This window comes from Myzus persicae, unplaced genomic scaffold (genome assembly GCF_001856785.1).
Source record: "Myzus persicae strain clone G006 unplaced genomic scaffold, MPER_G0061.0, whole genome shotgun sequence".
NCBI classification, from domain to species: Eukaryota; Metazoa; Arthropoda; class Insecta; order Hemiptera; family Aphididae; genus Myzus; species Myzus persicae.
Window position 1 is genome coordinate 511,976 of NW_019104100.1, and position 17,739 is coordinate 529,714.

Sequence of the window (17,739 nt, forward strand, 5' to 3'; positions counted from 1 at the left end):
CTATCTATTTGTTAAATTATCTATTGCCCGTGTGCGTGAACGACTAACGACGATAGGGTTGTTACTTGAAACCATAATGTAGTACATGTATAAAACTTTACAGTTTATGTACCTTTGTAGTTAATACATTTTTATATATCTACACTAAACGTTTATACAGTGTGATGACTGTGATTCGTTTGTACATAAATATTAAGAAAATGTCTAGTTGTCTAGTAGGTATTTATGGCAACAATTATCAAAGGTCGAATGTGGAGAAATAGTTAATTATTTACAGATGAATTAATGAAAAAAAATTGCACTGTAAAATGAAACATTTTTATGAAATTCTAATTACAATAATTTCCAAATTTGCAAACTTTAATCGATTATTGAAAATGTCTACAAATATCTCAAAAATAAATAAAAATTATTTGAAAATATTATGAACCCCTTCTGCAGGACCGGTCCTTATAGGTATACCGGGGAGGGGGGTAAACACCACCACCCCTGTTTTCACCACTGCTTACGACACTGCCTACTACCACAGAACAATATAATACCTTAGGTTAGGTAGGCGATTATTATACACGAATTCAGAATTGTACTTTAAAACTATTAAATTTATAATAATATATAATTCTTTACTTGTCGCGACCACACAATACCTATATCCGTGTTAAATTTAGTATTTATTCATTTACTTTCAATAAAATGTGTATATATTATGGAATAAATTATTAAAACGTACTTTATTTAAACTTTTAAGTATAAAGAAAGAAAGTGAAATAATAATACTTTGAAAAATAGTACGGGTGGTAACCCTGACTATCTATGTTATAATTACTAAAAAAAAAATAATTTACAATATTACTTTCTATGTTTGCAACTTGTTACATACCTATTACCTATCATCTATCGTATTTATTTTGTAGCTTTATGTAATTTATGCCATTTTTAAAAAAGAAAAAAAAGCTTTATGCAATAATACAAAAATATAGAAAAAATTTACCAGTGAATCTAGAATTTGTTAAAAACTGTATTGTATTTTTGACTAATACAATTTTCAAATCACCATAGGCCATAGTCCACATGTCTCCAAACCCATAATCACGGACCTATTATATAACAGCATAATTATAAGCAAAATAACAGAAACACCACTGGTTCGAATTTTAATTCTGAATTCTGATACGTCAAAATTTTCAGAAAAATTATCCGCTAAACGATTTAGAGCAGGAAAGGTGTGGTTTCATTTGAAAAACATAAGTTTGCATGTTGTATCCCCACAAAACATTTCTTAAGAATATGATACAAGAATTTGAAAATATGGTGGTCTTTAAATCGTGGCGCAGATGGCATATTTAAAAATTCTAAAGATCAGATCTTGAATAACTGTTTTATTGTTGGAAAGGGGATGCTGAGCATACTTGGTGAATCACTCAGTACATCAATATTGTATTGTACGGTGACTGCGATTGGTGTTTTCCCGAAATAGTATTAAATATTAATAGTGTCATATAAATATAAATTTGTAATTATGCATCAATAAAGCAGAGGTGTATTTTATATTATTAACGACTAACGAGTACTGATTCGGGAATCATAGAATCTGGATAGCTAGCTAGAATTCTGCGACTTTAAGTGCCTAAGCGTCGAGTATTTATCGAAGATTCGAGACGGTTGAGACTTGAAATCGAATAGTTCTTTGAAACGTACGCGCGCTCGAAGTGGTGGTGGGTTACAGTGTGGCGCAGGACCGTTTTTTCCGCGATCTCTTTGAAATCTGTCGTGCCTGTACACCGCCAGTGTCGCTAGAGTCGCGGCGGAATTAATGTCAGACGAGCCAACAACAACAAAGCGATCGGACGTAATCGGAATAATTTTTTTTGTTTTTTTTTGTTTTCGTCGAATTTCTCCAGTCTCGTCGATCGTTATGTGAACATTAGAATAAGTCATCGGCAAACCGACTTAGTCTGTACAATAATATTATCCTCGAAACACGAGCAACGAGCTGCGCGCGCGCCCGCCCCCCAGGCACATCCGACGCGTCCGTCGATAACCAAATTTGGGAGCTGTAAACCGTCCGGGAAGTCGTACGCAAAATGTCGAATGTTGCCAGTACGTTCAAACACGATTATATAGGCGGTGGAAAGTACCGTGTCGTCCGGAGGCTCGGCAGCGGGTCTTTCGGCGAGATATTTCTCGGGCTCAACGTTATCAACGGCGAGGTGAGAATAATACATCAACCTTATTTTTATGTCATCCTCGTTTTCTCTCGCCCCGTCTGCGCCACACTGCCCGACTTGCGTGTGCACATGACAACGACTTGCGTGTGCACTTGTACGTGTGTACGTCCATCGGACAAGTCTGTACATACCTATAAAGTCTTGTGCGCGTGCATTTACATAGCTTGTGTGAGATTGGTGCCCGACGGTGGCCCACTCGCACTAAATGTAGCGGTTACTTGGGGCCTGTGCACTTGGGCACGTCGTCCGCGACACTCCACCATTCGCGATCTCGTCGCCGATTGACGATCGTTGCACGGGCAATTGGCACCTAATATCAAAATTAGTTGTCGGTTTATATGGTATCCCCCTGTACGTGGGCACAGTATGAATTAATATAGTACTTATTTGGTGACACCTGGTAAACCATACATGCATTACCTGGGTGTCTTCGCATCGCGTTTGTTATCGTTCGGACGAGATAAATGAAAATATAGTTAAACGCATTAGGCAAAGCTTTCTAGTTTGTTTCGTTATGTAAAATGTACCCGAATTATTAAATATAATATTGAATACAAATTATAACTGTTAAGTAACTATAATTAAGTAGGTACCTAGAACTAATGATAGGAATAAGAAACTAGACAAGACTCTGTGCTAGTTGGTATTATAAAAAGCTACAGATAAACTTATTAAGAACACCACAAAGAACATTTTATAGATTAGGTAGTGTAACAGAAATTAAAATTATTTTTAGTCAAACTCACTATTATTGATGAAATTAAATTATTAAATGAACACAATATTGCTGGCATCGTATTTAAGGGAATATATTGTGACACTGTTAAACTTGTGAAAACATTTTTCATTAATCTACAGCCTTAAAGTTGTGTGTAGTGAACAGAGCAATGCATATGATGCACATGATAAGTAGGTTAATTGTATTTGGTTTCAATTAAAAAAATGCATGTTTTATATTTATAAATTAATTTACTATACTAGCCTCTGGACACCTACTACCCACTAGGTTTTGTCATCATCATAATTTCAGTTATTAATTGTTGAATCTACCTGCAATTTTTAAGCTTGGTACCTAATATCTTTACACCCAATTGTGTTAAAGCTTTATATTAATATTTATCATAGATCCTGATTTTGTATTACTTAGGTACTACCTATTTAAGATTTGAAGAATACATTAATTTTTGGATTAAATGTATTATCTAATTACAAAAATAGTAGGTACTTTTCTTCTATCTCGGATACCACCAGTATCGATTTCATTATCTTTCGATTACCACCAGATTGGATGCAAAGATTTTATATATTATGGCACCGTAATGGATTGGAATAATACAGTGCAAGAAGTATGTGGTAACCTTGGTGGTAGCTAACAGAAAAAAAAATCGAGGATCCAGGAAATAATGTTGATATTTTTGGAGTATGTTTTTAAAGAGAATAAATTAATGCTGAAAGAGTATTAATGGAATTATCAATTAATATACCTAGTTATGTTCAACTCTTGAGAAACAATTTCTATCTAAAGCGGAAGTGTACCTACATAGGCACATCAAAAGACATTTGTCCAGGGGGGGGGGGTATAATTGTATCAGCAGCACATACCCTAATAATTGATGTTATAAACACTAAACCATAAATAAATAACCCTGTGGAAGGAGGGGGAAGGAGTCATACCTTTTCATAAATAATAAGTAGTCTTACTGTTTATTTAATTTTATTAAACTATTATTATTTATTATTTTTTAATTTAATTGGAATAATTTGTATTATGAATTTCTTAAAAAAAAATTGAAATTTCATTTTAGTGGTTTTAACATTTTTACTATAAAATGTCTTTTAGGTAATTAAAAAATTACAAGTACCTACCTACTGCAGTTCATTATTAAAAAACAATTTGATGTATCAGTAGATTTTAATATACCTTCCTATAGTTATGATATCAAACCTTGAAATTTAAGCCTTGGTTATAGTATTCAGGTCCAAGGTGTAAAATATAAAACAAAAACATGATATGCTTTCTCAAATATATCTAATAATAATATGTATCATACCTATATGATACCTTCCTAGTACGCTTATTTATATATTATTGTTTACTACTCATTTTTAAAAACCTATATAATACTACCTATTTTAATTACTTTTTGTATATTTTAAAATAAACTACCTAGGTACCTATTATACCTACATTTATATTATTATACATAAATCTTGGACTTGGGTGATCTTAGTACGGTTTAATGCATAAAACCAATTTAGTACATGAAACATCTAAAGATTGCATCCAGTTAAATGCCTTAAAGACTTTGACATCAAATATTTCTACATATAATTTATATACAATTTATAATTATTTTAGAAATAGAGAACTGTTGAGGTAATCTATTTCAGTAAACTTATACTTTGTTGTATTTTATTTTTTTTAAATTATTTTTAAGTCTTAAGTCTAGCAAATAATGTGTAGTAATAATAGTTAGATAATGATTTAGGTAGTTGTTTAATATTCTAAAACGTTTAAATTAATTTCTAAATAAGTTGGGGGTTTTGTGTTATTTTAATTAACAACAGATCTTGTATGTAAATTAAATTTGAAAAACGAATATTAATTTTTTCAGGAGGTGGCAATAAAATTTGAAAGTGCAAAAGCTCGCCATCCTCAGCTACAGTATGAAAGCAGACTTTATAAAGTATTACAAGGAGGAGTTGGAATACCACATATGAGGTAAGTTAATTTATTGTTTTTTTTTTATTATATACACTTATAGTAACTATTGTCTATTATATATTATGTAATCAATGAAAACTATACAAACAAAAAATATTCAGTTTTTCTGTGTGTCCCCTGTGTAAGCACCCTTTTAATATGCAATATGCAAAATGGGCCTTGAGATTCTTGAGCTTAGGATTACTTATGTACCAAATTTCAGAACCATGTATGCAATAGACTTGGATGTGGATCGCTTACACCTACATACACATACACCCACACATACATTGAAACATAGACTTTTATTAATTGAGTACATTAGCACAGCGATTCCCAAACTTTTACGACCACGGCACCCTTAAAAAATTGTTTGTGTTTCACGGAACCCCAATGTTTAATCCAACTCAACTACAATTTTTGTAAATTAAAAAAGGAAAATCAATTCCTTAAACTCTCAAGTCCAAATAATATTTTAATGATACTGTTAATGACTTTTCATTATTAAACTTAGTTTAAAAAAAAATTTTCAATCAAACATTTTTTGAACAACAAACATTAAATAAACATAATTTTCTCAATAATCACATACATCTAACGAAACCCTTGACATTGTACCACGGAACCCTAAGGTTCCGCGGAACACACTTTGGGAAACGCTGCATTAGCAAGCTCCCCTAATTTAATTCAAATTCCAAAGTATACTAAAGTTACATTATAAAAAATAAATTAGGGATTAACATTTTTGGTCAACTTCGATTTCAAAAAACTACTTGTTATTTTATGAAGTAGGATGAGGTAGAAAGTTATAGAAACCTACCGTTGTTTATAAGCCCAATGTTTTTAAAATATAAAGAATTATTATTTTTTTTTGTTATGCATCACTTTAAATGTAAAGTACAAGTATAAGTAGTAATGTATGTTCTTAAACAAAAAAAAAATAATTTAATATATAATAATGTCGGCCTTGTTCACAATGAAATAATCATCTTATATGCACCAACCTAACTAGTCTGAGAACCCATAGAGCCTATCGTGACTTATCCTTTGAGAAAAGCATAATCATTTATGTTTGAAAAACAAGTCTTAACAACATGGTCGTTTCTACACACTACACTTTTGATTTTTAACTATTTGAATGTTATGATTTGCTTATTTGTATTTTAGTATGATGTATTTAGAAAAGACTAAAAATAAAACTTATTAATAATAGTTCTTAAATTTTGTTCAGGTAAGAACATTTTGACCTATTAAAAGAATATAAAATTATGGGTTTTTTTAATGTACATTAATTTTAATTTTATGAAAATTGTCTATGTTTCATTAGTTATCATTCATATTAGTTTTAACTTTGTTCAAACAAATTACTTTGGATTATTTCGTAAAAATCATTACAATATAATATATTACTGTATATTGGTCTCAGTTTGATTATTTTATATTTTATCATATAATTTGTTCATTTGTCATATTTTGCGTTAGGCTAAACATTGTTCCGAGGTAATCTTTCAAGACGATTTATCGAGAGTACACATGACCACCCGCCATGTGTTGTATCGGCCTTTAGAAACATAGCAATTTGATTTTAGTAGAAGGACTTTTGTTTTGTTATGTTTAATATTGGAGTGAGTGGCTTATTATTAGACTTGAAAGTAAAAATTTCATGTTTTTACTTTATTTTCTTACAATATTTAAATTTTTGATCAAGTTCTGAACTATATTGTAAATACTGATATGTCACTTTTATATTGAAATATCTTTAAAAACTTACGTATACAGATAATATTTTAACCTTTAATTATCCTTAATAATTAATATTAAATCTAACTGCATAACATTTAAATTGATTCTGCTGACTATTGAACGAAAATTTGGGATATATACGTTTTAACACATGCTAGTATTACGTACTTTTACACTTTAATAAGTACATATTTAATTCTATAGACGTTATAAATATTGAGTATTTAATTTTTACCTTGATTTTTTCTATATAAATCATGTGTACGGTGTGCCTTGCTGGGGTCAATATACACATTTATTGGATTATTATATACTAGACGAAACATAGTATTAAAAGTTAAAATACGGCTTCATGTTTTTTATCCATAAATATAAAACAATATTATTTTTATTTTTTCATAAAAACATTCTAAACACGTATTGGTTTTGTTTTTCAATTATGTTCTTATTTAAAACATCGTAATGTATTATATACTCACAACATTTATTTAAGTTGAAGTTAGTAGATTTTATTATTTTTTCTATAATATTTATTGTGTCTTGGTTGTAACAGTGTTGACGCCTCATTGTTGTTTTACTTCAATGAAGGTTATTTTTAAACTAAACGATTAGTTTTACCTATTTTATTTGAAAAAATATATAATGTTTTACATTTTTGTCTGTTGGTGTTTGGTGGAGTGGAGCAGGGTAGTCTTATTAAATGTACGTCAAGTAACATGCCTCCCTTAAAAAATAAAAAGTAACCGAAGTCTATAACTGGCTCTATTACCGAATGTAAAAGTAAACGTGTATTAAGTTCACAAGCACCCACGAGGAGTAATGAGTTTTGAGTTACTGAATACAAGATTGTATACTATCCCAGGTCACGTCTTATGATTATTTTAGGTATATTACGTAATGCTTTAAGGTTTAAAATTATATAAAAATGATAAATTATTATACAATTAATAGAATATATTATTATGAATTATGTTTGCATATTCAGGTTATTTTGATAATTAATATTAATGATTATCTTATCTTTATAATCACTGTCCGTTTTCTGTAATACAATTTTAAAAAAGAAAAATCGTTTTTGTTTTGTCACACCGCCCAAAATAATGTTTGTCGATGAATAATATTGTAAAATAATATCCACCCCGCCGTCCAACAAACAATAACAACAGACCATTATAATTGAATAGTATTATTAGTTATTACTTATTAGACGTTTGTCTTGATTGAATTCACAATAGGCGACGTTGCACCTATGTATAGTTTACTATTCTCGTTACGTAACGATGTTTTCCCGGCGGCTCTTTCTCCTGGAGCACAGTGACGCCACTATGAAATATAAGTAATATAATGTGTAACTGTACACACAAAATATATACAATATAATAATATTATTATGTACCATTGCCGTCGCGGAATAATATCTATCACGGAACTTTTATATCGCGCACGGACGACTCGGCAACGTCGCGCGTACCCGCGGTACTGGTGTACGACTGCAACAACTACGTCGGGTCTCCAACAGCAACTGGCAACGTCGCTCTAGGGCCATTAAACCATCATCATTGTCTTCGTCTGGGGCCCGTCAGCTGCAGTCCGGCACTCCGTCGTATGCATCCACTATGCGCTGCGCGTGCCGTGTCTAATATAATATAACAGCCACGGCGTGAAACCAACGGCCGAGTTTTTCTTCAACCGTTTGTTTGCGTTTGGTCACTGACTAGATAGAAATCAAGAGTCCCGAGATGGATATCGAAACGAATTTTAATTTTGGTCAGAACGTTCTGTACTTCTGTGACCCCCAAGAACCCCCCTCCTCCCCCACGCACACACTACAGAACACGTGCGAAATCCGTATCGCATAATGGCCAATAATAGACGATCATAAAACAAAAGACTGTTAGTGTTACGTGGAAAAATCATGTAAACTAGCAATACTATAGTGTACTTCTTATAGCTGGTGCCTACAACTACCGTCATTATGCGTTTCAATTATGTATAAAAATAATTTTATTGACATATTTTTACGCATGGTATAGTAATCTTGGTAGATGATACTTTTTATGCTCTACCTTAGTGCTCATGTGCTAGGAAGAACATATTGGTTTTCAGTCGTAATATTGTTAAACAGATTCAATCGTGAGAATAATAAAGATCTATAGCTATTATATTATAGGTAGTATGACAGTAAAAAAAAATCATAAATCAAATACTTGAACTCTGGAGGATTGCCGAGAATTGAGAGGTACCCTGGTGAAGGGTGACTTGGCTGATAATTTAAAAATTGGGTCGACATTTAAAATAAAAAATATGTTATATCATGTTTTATACTTAAAATTTAATTTACTGTTGTAAAATTATTAATTTTGTTAAAATTTATTATGTGGTTTTTGTAAATTTCATTTTGGAAGTCAATATTATTTCTTTTACCTTACTTATTGCTTAAAATGTATCGAATTGAAATAATTTGTTACGTTTTTGTGTCACAATAAATTAACTTTAAAAAAAACTGAAAACCCTTTTATGGTTAGGTTATGTTTGATTTCATATGATAATGGTTATCCTGGACATCAAAGATATAGTCCTTATTATTGAATTATTCAAATGTCAAGGTTATATAACATATCACCTAAATAGTTAAAGTTTTGAATTTAGATGACCATGAATTCTGTTAGTTTAACATTATAATTAATTCCTTAAATAATTGATCCATTGAGCCCATATTATTATATTTATATTCTGAGTCACTATAATATTATGTCTGCGCAAGGTTGACATGTTTTCTCTAACAATAACATTTACAGACAAATTTTTCGAGTTAAATAATTTTTATGAAAAAATATCTCATTTTTACTTTATTAAGTTCTATGCATTTTTTTGTATTATTATTTATATTGTAATTTTATTTTATTTTAGTACGATATTAATTAACAATACTTTTATCTTATTATACAAATACTATTTTTCTAGTCATAATTCATAGTAAAAATTTGTCTAAATTACTAAAATGTTCGTTCTACGGTATTTTTATACTATCAAATAATTACGGATAATTTGATTTATAATGTTAATTCTCTTTGAACGTGACATTTAGTACTTATGTTTTTGTTTTACAGTTACCTACCTACATTGTGTAATGCAATAATGTGTATACTCTCTATACTCCACAGTAATTAGTATTATATAGTATATACATTTAATGATCTGCACTCTGCTGCAATTATTTATAACTACTTAAAAGAACAGTTGTTTTGATTTAATTCGTATTGATAATATATAACACCCTTATAAAGAGTAATGAAACGTAATAAAAATCTAAAAGAGTTCTGGGCCAAGCAAAACATGTATGTTTAATGCTACAATGTATTTTTTTTAGCTTTAAGATCAGTAAAAATATACTCAATATTTCTGGTAGCAAATTGGATTTAGTTCGTAGACCCCAAGTCTTTCCATTATTTTTCAAAATAATCGGGAAAAATAAAATTCGAGGAACTCGGTAGTCGCTATTCTGTATAGTAATAATTGTTCATTGTACTTCCTAATTGAGTAGGTCAATGTAATGTTTATGTTAAACTTGAATTCAATGATAAATCAATTGAAAAATAATAAAAATAAATGAATTTGCATACGAAAAAATTTTCTGATCGGAGACAAGATAATTATTATTATTTATTTATACTGTTATTAATTCATTTTTCCTTTTATTAATATAGTAGGTTGAACTAATTTTTGCCAAAAACAAATGGCATATACTTTATATATTATGTTTTATATTTTATATGCAGTTAAAATTATAATATTTAATTTAGTTTAATATAATATTACCAATTGTCATTAATTTAAGTGTTAAGTCAATACCGACGTACCGTAAACCAGTGTAGATAGATTCGTGGTATAAATATTATAAATTGATAAGAATTGATCAAAATATTTTGAAAATGCTATTTAGGTACTAACTGTAAAGTACGTAATGGATGAATGTTTTAAATTTTAACAATTCATATTTTTTGAGTAATAACAAAATTAATTAATTTCATATCCAGTAAAAAACCTAATGAGAAATATGATGTAGAAATTAAAAAAATTATGAATTATCTATATTAATAATGTGTACCATGTGAACAATTAAAAATGTCAAGTAGGTAGTAAAATATTTTAAAAATGTTATCATGTCTAATATGTAGAAAAGTATGTATAATATCATATTAGCATTTCCTAGGTGGCGGATTTAGATTTTTTTTTTTTGGGGGGGGGGGCAATATTTTTGTTACATTAGTACATATTTTTATAAGAACACTTATATTAGTATAATGGTATTCTAAAATATATTATTAATTATAATGTATATAAGTGTACGCACATAAAAAAAGTATTAAAATTAAAAATATTTGTTTAGGTACCTATGTAAGAAAAATATAATTAAATGTCTTACAAACGAAATTGTAAACGTCTCACATGTTGTTTTGCAAACAAATCTAATACTTCTTCTTTTGTATCAATTATTGATGATGAATATTTAATAATAATAATCAGAAACCTGCATTTTTCGTGATTATAAGTTTTACGTCAGTTATTTTCTTACACGTCTTATGGGTCATTGGAGGTTGCAGGCCCCTCCGGCCCCTCCTTAAATCCGCCATTGCTAATATGGATAACTGGTCAACATTTGAAGTCTATACAGCTTGAATAACAATAAAAAAAATTTTTTCGGTGTTTTCAATTAAGTACTGGGAATTTTTACTTTCGACCCCTCCCCCCTTATTCCTGCAAATTATTAATCAGATCTAATTTGTTACACGAAACCACCCCCATGTATTTTTGGTTGTTCTAAGATGACGTTATCACGATTTGACAGTTTTACTTTTTGGATATTATATACTTACTTTTCAAAATATTATGAGGGGCTACGTGACATAAGCCATGAAAATAATTACAGGTATCGTATTTTTCGGGAAAATATTTTGTCTGGATAATATCCAAAAGGGACTAAATGTCTATAGAATGTTATTTATTTTCCTTAGTAGTATTTTTTTGAAACGATATTTATAAGATTCGAAAAATTAGGGTGATTTACATTTCCAGAATATTATTAATAGAGATCAGAATTAATTAGGATGATATCACTCAGGAGCCAGGACTGGAAAATGGTGACAGATATTAAATAAGAATCTTATTTTACATGAATTCATGACTATATTTTTTTAATAAAATAAGATTCCTATATATTATCAGTCCTATCCTATAATATTGTCCCAATCGCCAATTAATACAAATCTCGTAAATTAATATTCCTTTTTAATATCAGTCCTAGGGTCTAGAGATCTGAGTAATAATGTCCTTACATTACTAGTGCCGCACAGAGGTATTTTGAGAGCACATGCAACTAACAAATGTTACCCACCCACCCGCCCATTTTTTTATTTAAAAAAACGTTACTAACTGTTAACCTATAACCATAGGCGTCTACACCTACCCCCCCCCACGAGAGCACATGCAGTTGCACCCCTTGCTAACCTATCTGGGTGCCATTGTAAATTACTATCAAAACAAATGATTTCTGTACTTTATGTCATCCTGGTTTGTACAATTATATTTTATCAGTTCAAGAAAGTACTATTCCTGTATAATACATTTTCTAAACTATAATATTCTGTACTAAAAAACAACACAAAACATTATTTTTCTGATTTATATAATAATCACTCCATACAATGTTTTGTCGGTGAATTTAAATTTAACACATACATTATTATAGTGACCTACTCAATTACGAAATCTGCTAAGCAGTATACGACTTCCCCCATTTTTTATGTTAATAATAATTTTTATACATTGTTTTTACATTATATGACTTATTCAATATAGGTTTATTGTAGTTTAATAGGTTTTATTATCATAGTCGTATTTAAATATAATTAGTTAATAACTATTTTTAGATATATTCCAATATGTAATAACTAATAACTTAAATAAGTTTATCAAATTTTATTTGTTTTCGTCTTTGTGTGGATTATTATATTGTATACTATTATAAAGTAAGTACTAAGGTGATTATTAAATTATCGTGTTACTTTATCATGAATTAATATACATAATATACTATACTCTACACACACATATATTATACATTTATTTCTTTACCTTATACATTTCGAAAGTAGTTTTCATTTTCATTTTAATAATAATTTTTAAAAGACCCGATTTTACTCAAATTTGATACACGTACCTATTTATTTTGTTATATTTATGAGTAATTTGAAATCGTAGGCGTCTCCGGTGTATATAATTCATGCTGAATCAGTCATCCGTTTCGGTTGCGCAGCGTGTTCCTATGGCAACATTTGATCCAAATAATGGAAACCTCAAAAGTAAATGTAAAATGTTTATAACTGATATATTATATTATTTATTCAATAGTATATGCACTTATAGGTACATTACGCATACGTACACTATACATGTATTAATCCGACAAGGTGAATAATACTGAATGGTATTTGTATTATATAAATGAGTTAATATAAATCGTCGCCTTGTGGCTTATTTGGACAAAATTACAAATTTTAAAACAAAAATGTCGAGTTATTATACAATTTGGTAATAATTAACCTTGTTTACGAATCACTGTGTATTTAAACATTTTAACATATTATGGATTTTCTTTCTTTATATGAAATTTCATTCTGCTCTTTACTTTTCAAGATGATTTATTAATATTTTTCTTTCGTAGTTAAAGCTGGTATGATTGTTGTTTAATTAGAAGAAGTTATTTTATTTTTATATAAATATAATATATAAATAACCAGATATTATAATTGTCGCAATATCTAATTACTAGTGAAACGGACTAACACTGTATGGTCGCAATGCAATAATCATAATTACATTATTTCTTATGATTTTTGATCATCTTCAAAATTATAAGCATTTTATTAGATTGCGACTACCTGCGTAAAATAATGTAATACAATATTATTATGACTAATTATTATTGTATTTTGGAAAAGTACGATTTTTAATTAATTGGAACATGAGACAATTTTAAGGGTGGACGATTATTTGGGTCCGTCTTTATTTTTTGATGATGCAAGCAGGAAATTAGGTTTATAGGTCACCGGGCGGAGTTGCGTATAATAGAGATGCGAGGAAAATATACCACGCCTATAACGCAGGTTTCGTTTTCTATTTTCAGTCGGGTTTCACTTTTTTCGACTTTTGTCACCATAAAACACATCTTTGACCTCTATAGATTTAGGTATTTCACCAATTCATATTTTAAATGTATCATAATATTAATTTTATCATTGTATAAAATATTGGTGTATCTATTTATCATGTGGTTTGAAAAAGAATGTATTAAAATGTGTATAACTACATGCAAATAAAAAATTAATTAATGATAAAATATGTATTCAATTCTGGTTTTACAAAAATATTAGTTTTTTGTCTGTGACTCAATTTTAGGGTCAATATTTTGTGTTTCAATTTTTAACTTTAATTTTAACTTAATGCGAATTTGATCTAGTTGGTACTATGTCGATAAAAAAAATACGCGAATATAATCGAGAAAAACAAGAATGTTAACACAAATCAAGTTTTTGACCAAATCTATTATTTTTTTTAGTTATAGGTAATTCAAAAATGTATAACCGAGATAGTGGTGACTGGGATTTTTAACAAAATATTTATATTAGAATTTTCCTATGGAATATAGGTAGTTGTCAAAATATTTTGAAATATTTTTTTTAAGTTATCCACAGCCCATCAGCATTTGAAATATTGATATTTTTTGTTTTTTTATAATTTACATTGAATAAGAAATGTTATGCACCTTTACTATTTAATCAAGGTTCCTCAAAAGTTGTACTACTTTAAGTACAAGCATTTAAAAGTTATTTGTTTAATTGTGTTAAAAAAATCTCAAAAAGATTCATGCAGCACTTCACTAGATTGGAAACTCAAATAAAAATTTTACTTTAAACATGTAGTTTTTTAAATTCTCTTTGTAGTATTTAATAAAATGTTAAGATGCATCAATGCAAATTAGATGAATGTAACTAAGCTTCTGCATTTGACAAATATGTTTGACCATTTATTGACCCCTACCCAAGGAAATGGAAATTATGGTATATATTATATTCTATTATGGTAATTCATATATTTTATTTTTATAATAAAACAGCCCAATCCCAAAATTAAAGAACAATATACCAAATTAACACATTTGCAAACAATAAAAAAATATAATAATTGTTATAAGATGGTTAAAAATTTTTAAATTTAACTCAAATATGTTTAAGTAGCTTAAAAGTTTTAAAAAATCGATTATTTTTTGTTGTTCTAGATGGTTTGGATTAGAGAGGAACTACAACATCTTAGTGATGGACTTACTAGGTCCATCATTGGAAGACCTATTCAATTTTTGTTCGCGGCGGTTTACACTTAAAACAGTGCTTATGCTTGCCGATCAAATGATTAGCCGTATTGAGTATGTACACTGTAAAAGTTTTATTCATCGTGATATTAAACCGGACAACTTTCTTATGGGAATTGGACGTCATTGCAATAAAGTATATTATATTATTCTGCTATATGTTGAACCAAATGTCAATAAAATTTCTTATTTTTAGTTGTTTCTTATTGATTTTGGATTGGCTAAAAAATATAGAGATATGCGTACAAGAACGCATATTTCATACCGTGAGGATAAAAATCTTACAGGAACAGCCCGTTACGCCTCTATCAATGCTCATTTAGGAATTGAACAGAGGTAATTATAACAAATAAATATATATTTTTTTAATTCATTAAATATTAACATTAAATTTATTTTTTTTTTAATTTTAGCCGTCGGGATGATATTGAATCCTTGGGATATGTACTTATGTATTTTAATAAAGGATGTTTGCCATGGCAAGGCTTAAAGGTATAATACTAATTTTTGAGTTGTGCATGTTAATTTATAATAGTATATTAATTTTTTTATAAATTTTTATTTAACTATTTTAGGCAGCAACAAAAAGGCAGAAATATGAAAAAATTAGTGAAAAAAAAATGTCAACACCTGTCGAATTCCTATGCAAGGTAATATACACTCGTATTAGATTCTAAATGGAGCTATAAATGTATTGATTTTATAATGATTGTTTTAATTTTTTGGAGTACTTTACTCAAAATAAAATTACCATAGATACATGATTTTTTCATCCAATATTATCAAAATTATTGTTGATAAAAATATTATTTTTTTGAGCTATTTATATCCTTCGGAAATTATTCAGATTTTGTAAATTAACATATTTCTATGTATTGATTTTTGACGTTTTGTAATCATTCAAAAACAAATAACTGTAGACTTGAAATTTTCGCCAAATATATTAGCAATTCCATACATGGTAAAATATTCAAACTATTTTGACTCTTAGTTATTTATAGCCACGAAAATTTTCAAATGCTGTAAATTATTTTTCAGTTTAAAATTCATAAAAGTTTTTCTTTTCATAGCTATCATTAGAAATTTTAATAGATGATTCCCAAGTTTTTCTACCTCTATCAAAAAAAAGTTTAGTGTTAGTTTTTAGCTATGAGATCGATTTTAATTATTTTTTTTTTTATTTATTAAATTTGATTATTTATAACATGATGACTCAACATCGTTTTTCGTATTCAATGATTTATCATTTCCTCTCAGTATTTAAGGTTTAGATGAATAGAGTAATTGACCTATTGATTTTCCACCCCATTCATCTATAATTTGAATACTTACAACTCATAAACTACTCTTCAAAAATTCAATTTTTATATATCGAAGCATATTGAAAAATATTTTGCTTAAGAATATAAAACTAAAATACTTGTTGTCATTCAAAAAAGTAAAAACCTTAATAGTTTTTGAAATTACGAGTGTTATATTAAATTAATCTATCAGTATCATATACATATATTGTGTATTTAAATTTTAAACTTGAACATCTTACCCTTTTTTAGACTGTGTAAAAAACTAAATAGATTATGTATATATTTATAAAAAATAGTTTATTAATTATTGTGTGTAACCATACATCATAATTTTTTTTTTATATATACTAAAGATTAATATATCTTGACAAATAGTTAAAGGTAAATGTATTAATATAAGAAACCTTTCTTTTATTTTTACAAGATGATTCTTTTAAAACTAAAAATACTTGCATTCTAAAGTTGTGTATTTCTTAAGTGTTCGCTGTTACAAAAACCAAACTGTATGTTATTTGTATTTTATTTTCATTAATTTAAAAATATTATTTTATATTCATAATTAATGCGCATAAAACTCTAGATAACATACTTTAATGGATTATTTTTAATTTAGGGACTGCCAGCAGAATTTGCCATGTTCCTAAATTACAGCAGAGGTTTAAGATTTGAAGAATCACCAGACTATATGTACTTGAGACAATTATTCCGCATTCTATTTAGAACTTTAAATCACCAATATGATTACATCTTTGATTGGACCATGTTGAAACAAAAGGAGTACAATAATGATGGACAAAGTGCTGCTGTACCACAAGGCGGCTCACCTGTGTCTGGCGCAGCTGCAGCTGGCGGACCACAACCATTTCCCCCCCAGACGTCAGCTACCCTAGGTAACCCATGAACTAATAAAATGTTAATGGAAGAAAATTATGATCTTTGTTCAATAAACAAACTGAAATTTTTTAAAAACAAAAATCATCTGAAAGTATATTCTGATGTATTTAATTTTCAACGGTTAGTAATTTAAATATTTCTTTTCAGTTTGTTCAATTTGTCAATCGTAATTTTTTTTTACTGTAGCTTACATAATATAATAATAACACAAAAACTTGAAAAACAAAAAAAAAAACTGTTTGTTAATATTTTTCTAGCTACTGCGAACCAGGCGAGCAAGAACTGAGCCTTCATGTACTTTAATTTTAGCTTTGAATTTATATATTGATATAAATATTTTGCAATTCAGCAACTAATTAAAGCAATGTCAACTCTGAAATTCAAATCTTTTTATTTTTCAATTTTCAAAATTGTGCACAAATATTTAAAAGAAAATCT

General features: G+C 28.6%; 1 protein-coding gene and 1 long non-coding RNA gene across 2 annotated transcripts; one reads left to right on the forward strand and one right to left on the reverse strand.

Annotated features, from left to right (window-relative positions):
• Nucleotides 1–1,795: 1,795 nt before the first annotated feature.
• Nucleotides 1,796–17,680, forward strand: LOC111038745 (casein kinase I-like). The gene is given in 10 exon segments (XM_022321976.1): nucleotides 1,796–2,210; nucleotides 4,844–4,950; nucleotides 15,014–15,045; nucleotides 15,048–15,112; nucleotides 15,114–15,239; nucleotides 15,300–15,439; nucleotides 15,517–15,595; nucleotides 15,679–15,753; nucleotides 17,021–17,297; nucleotides 17,559–17,680. Coding segments are annotated over 10 exon segments (1,056 nt in total). The 5' UTR covers nucleotides 1,796–2,084; the 3' UTR covers nucleotides 17,588–17,680.
• Nucleotides 7,144–9,014, reverse strand: LOC111038750. The gene is made up of 3 exons (XR_002605007.1): nucleotides 8,072–9,014; nucleotides 7,876–7,998; nucleotides 7,144–7,293 (listed from the first exon to the last, which is right to left on the reverse strand). It is a non-coding gene; the product is annotated as an uncharacterized LOC111038750 (long non-coding RNA).
• Nucleotides 17,681–17,739: the final 59 nt, after the last annotated feature.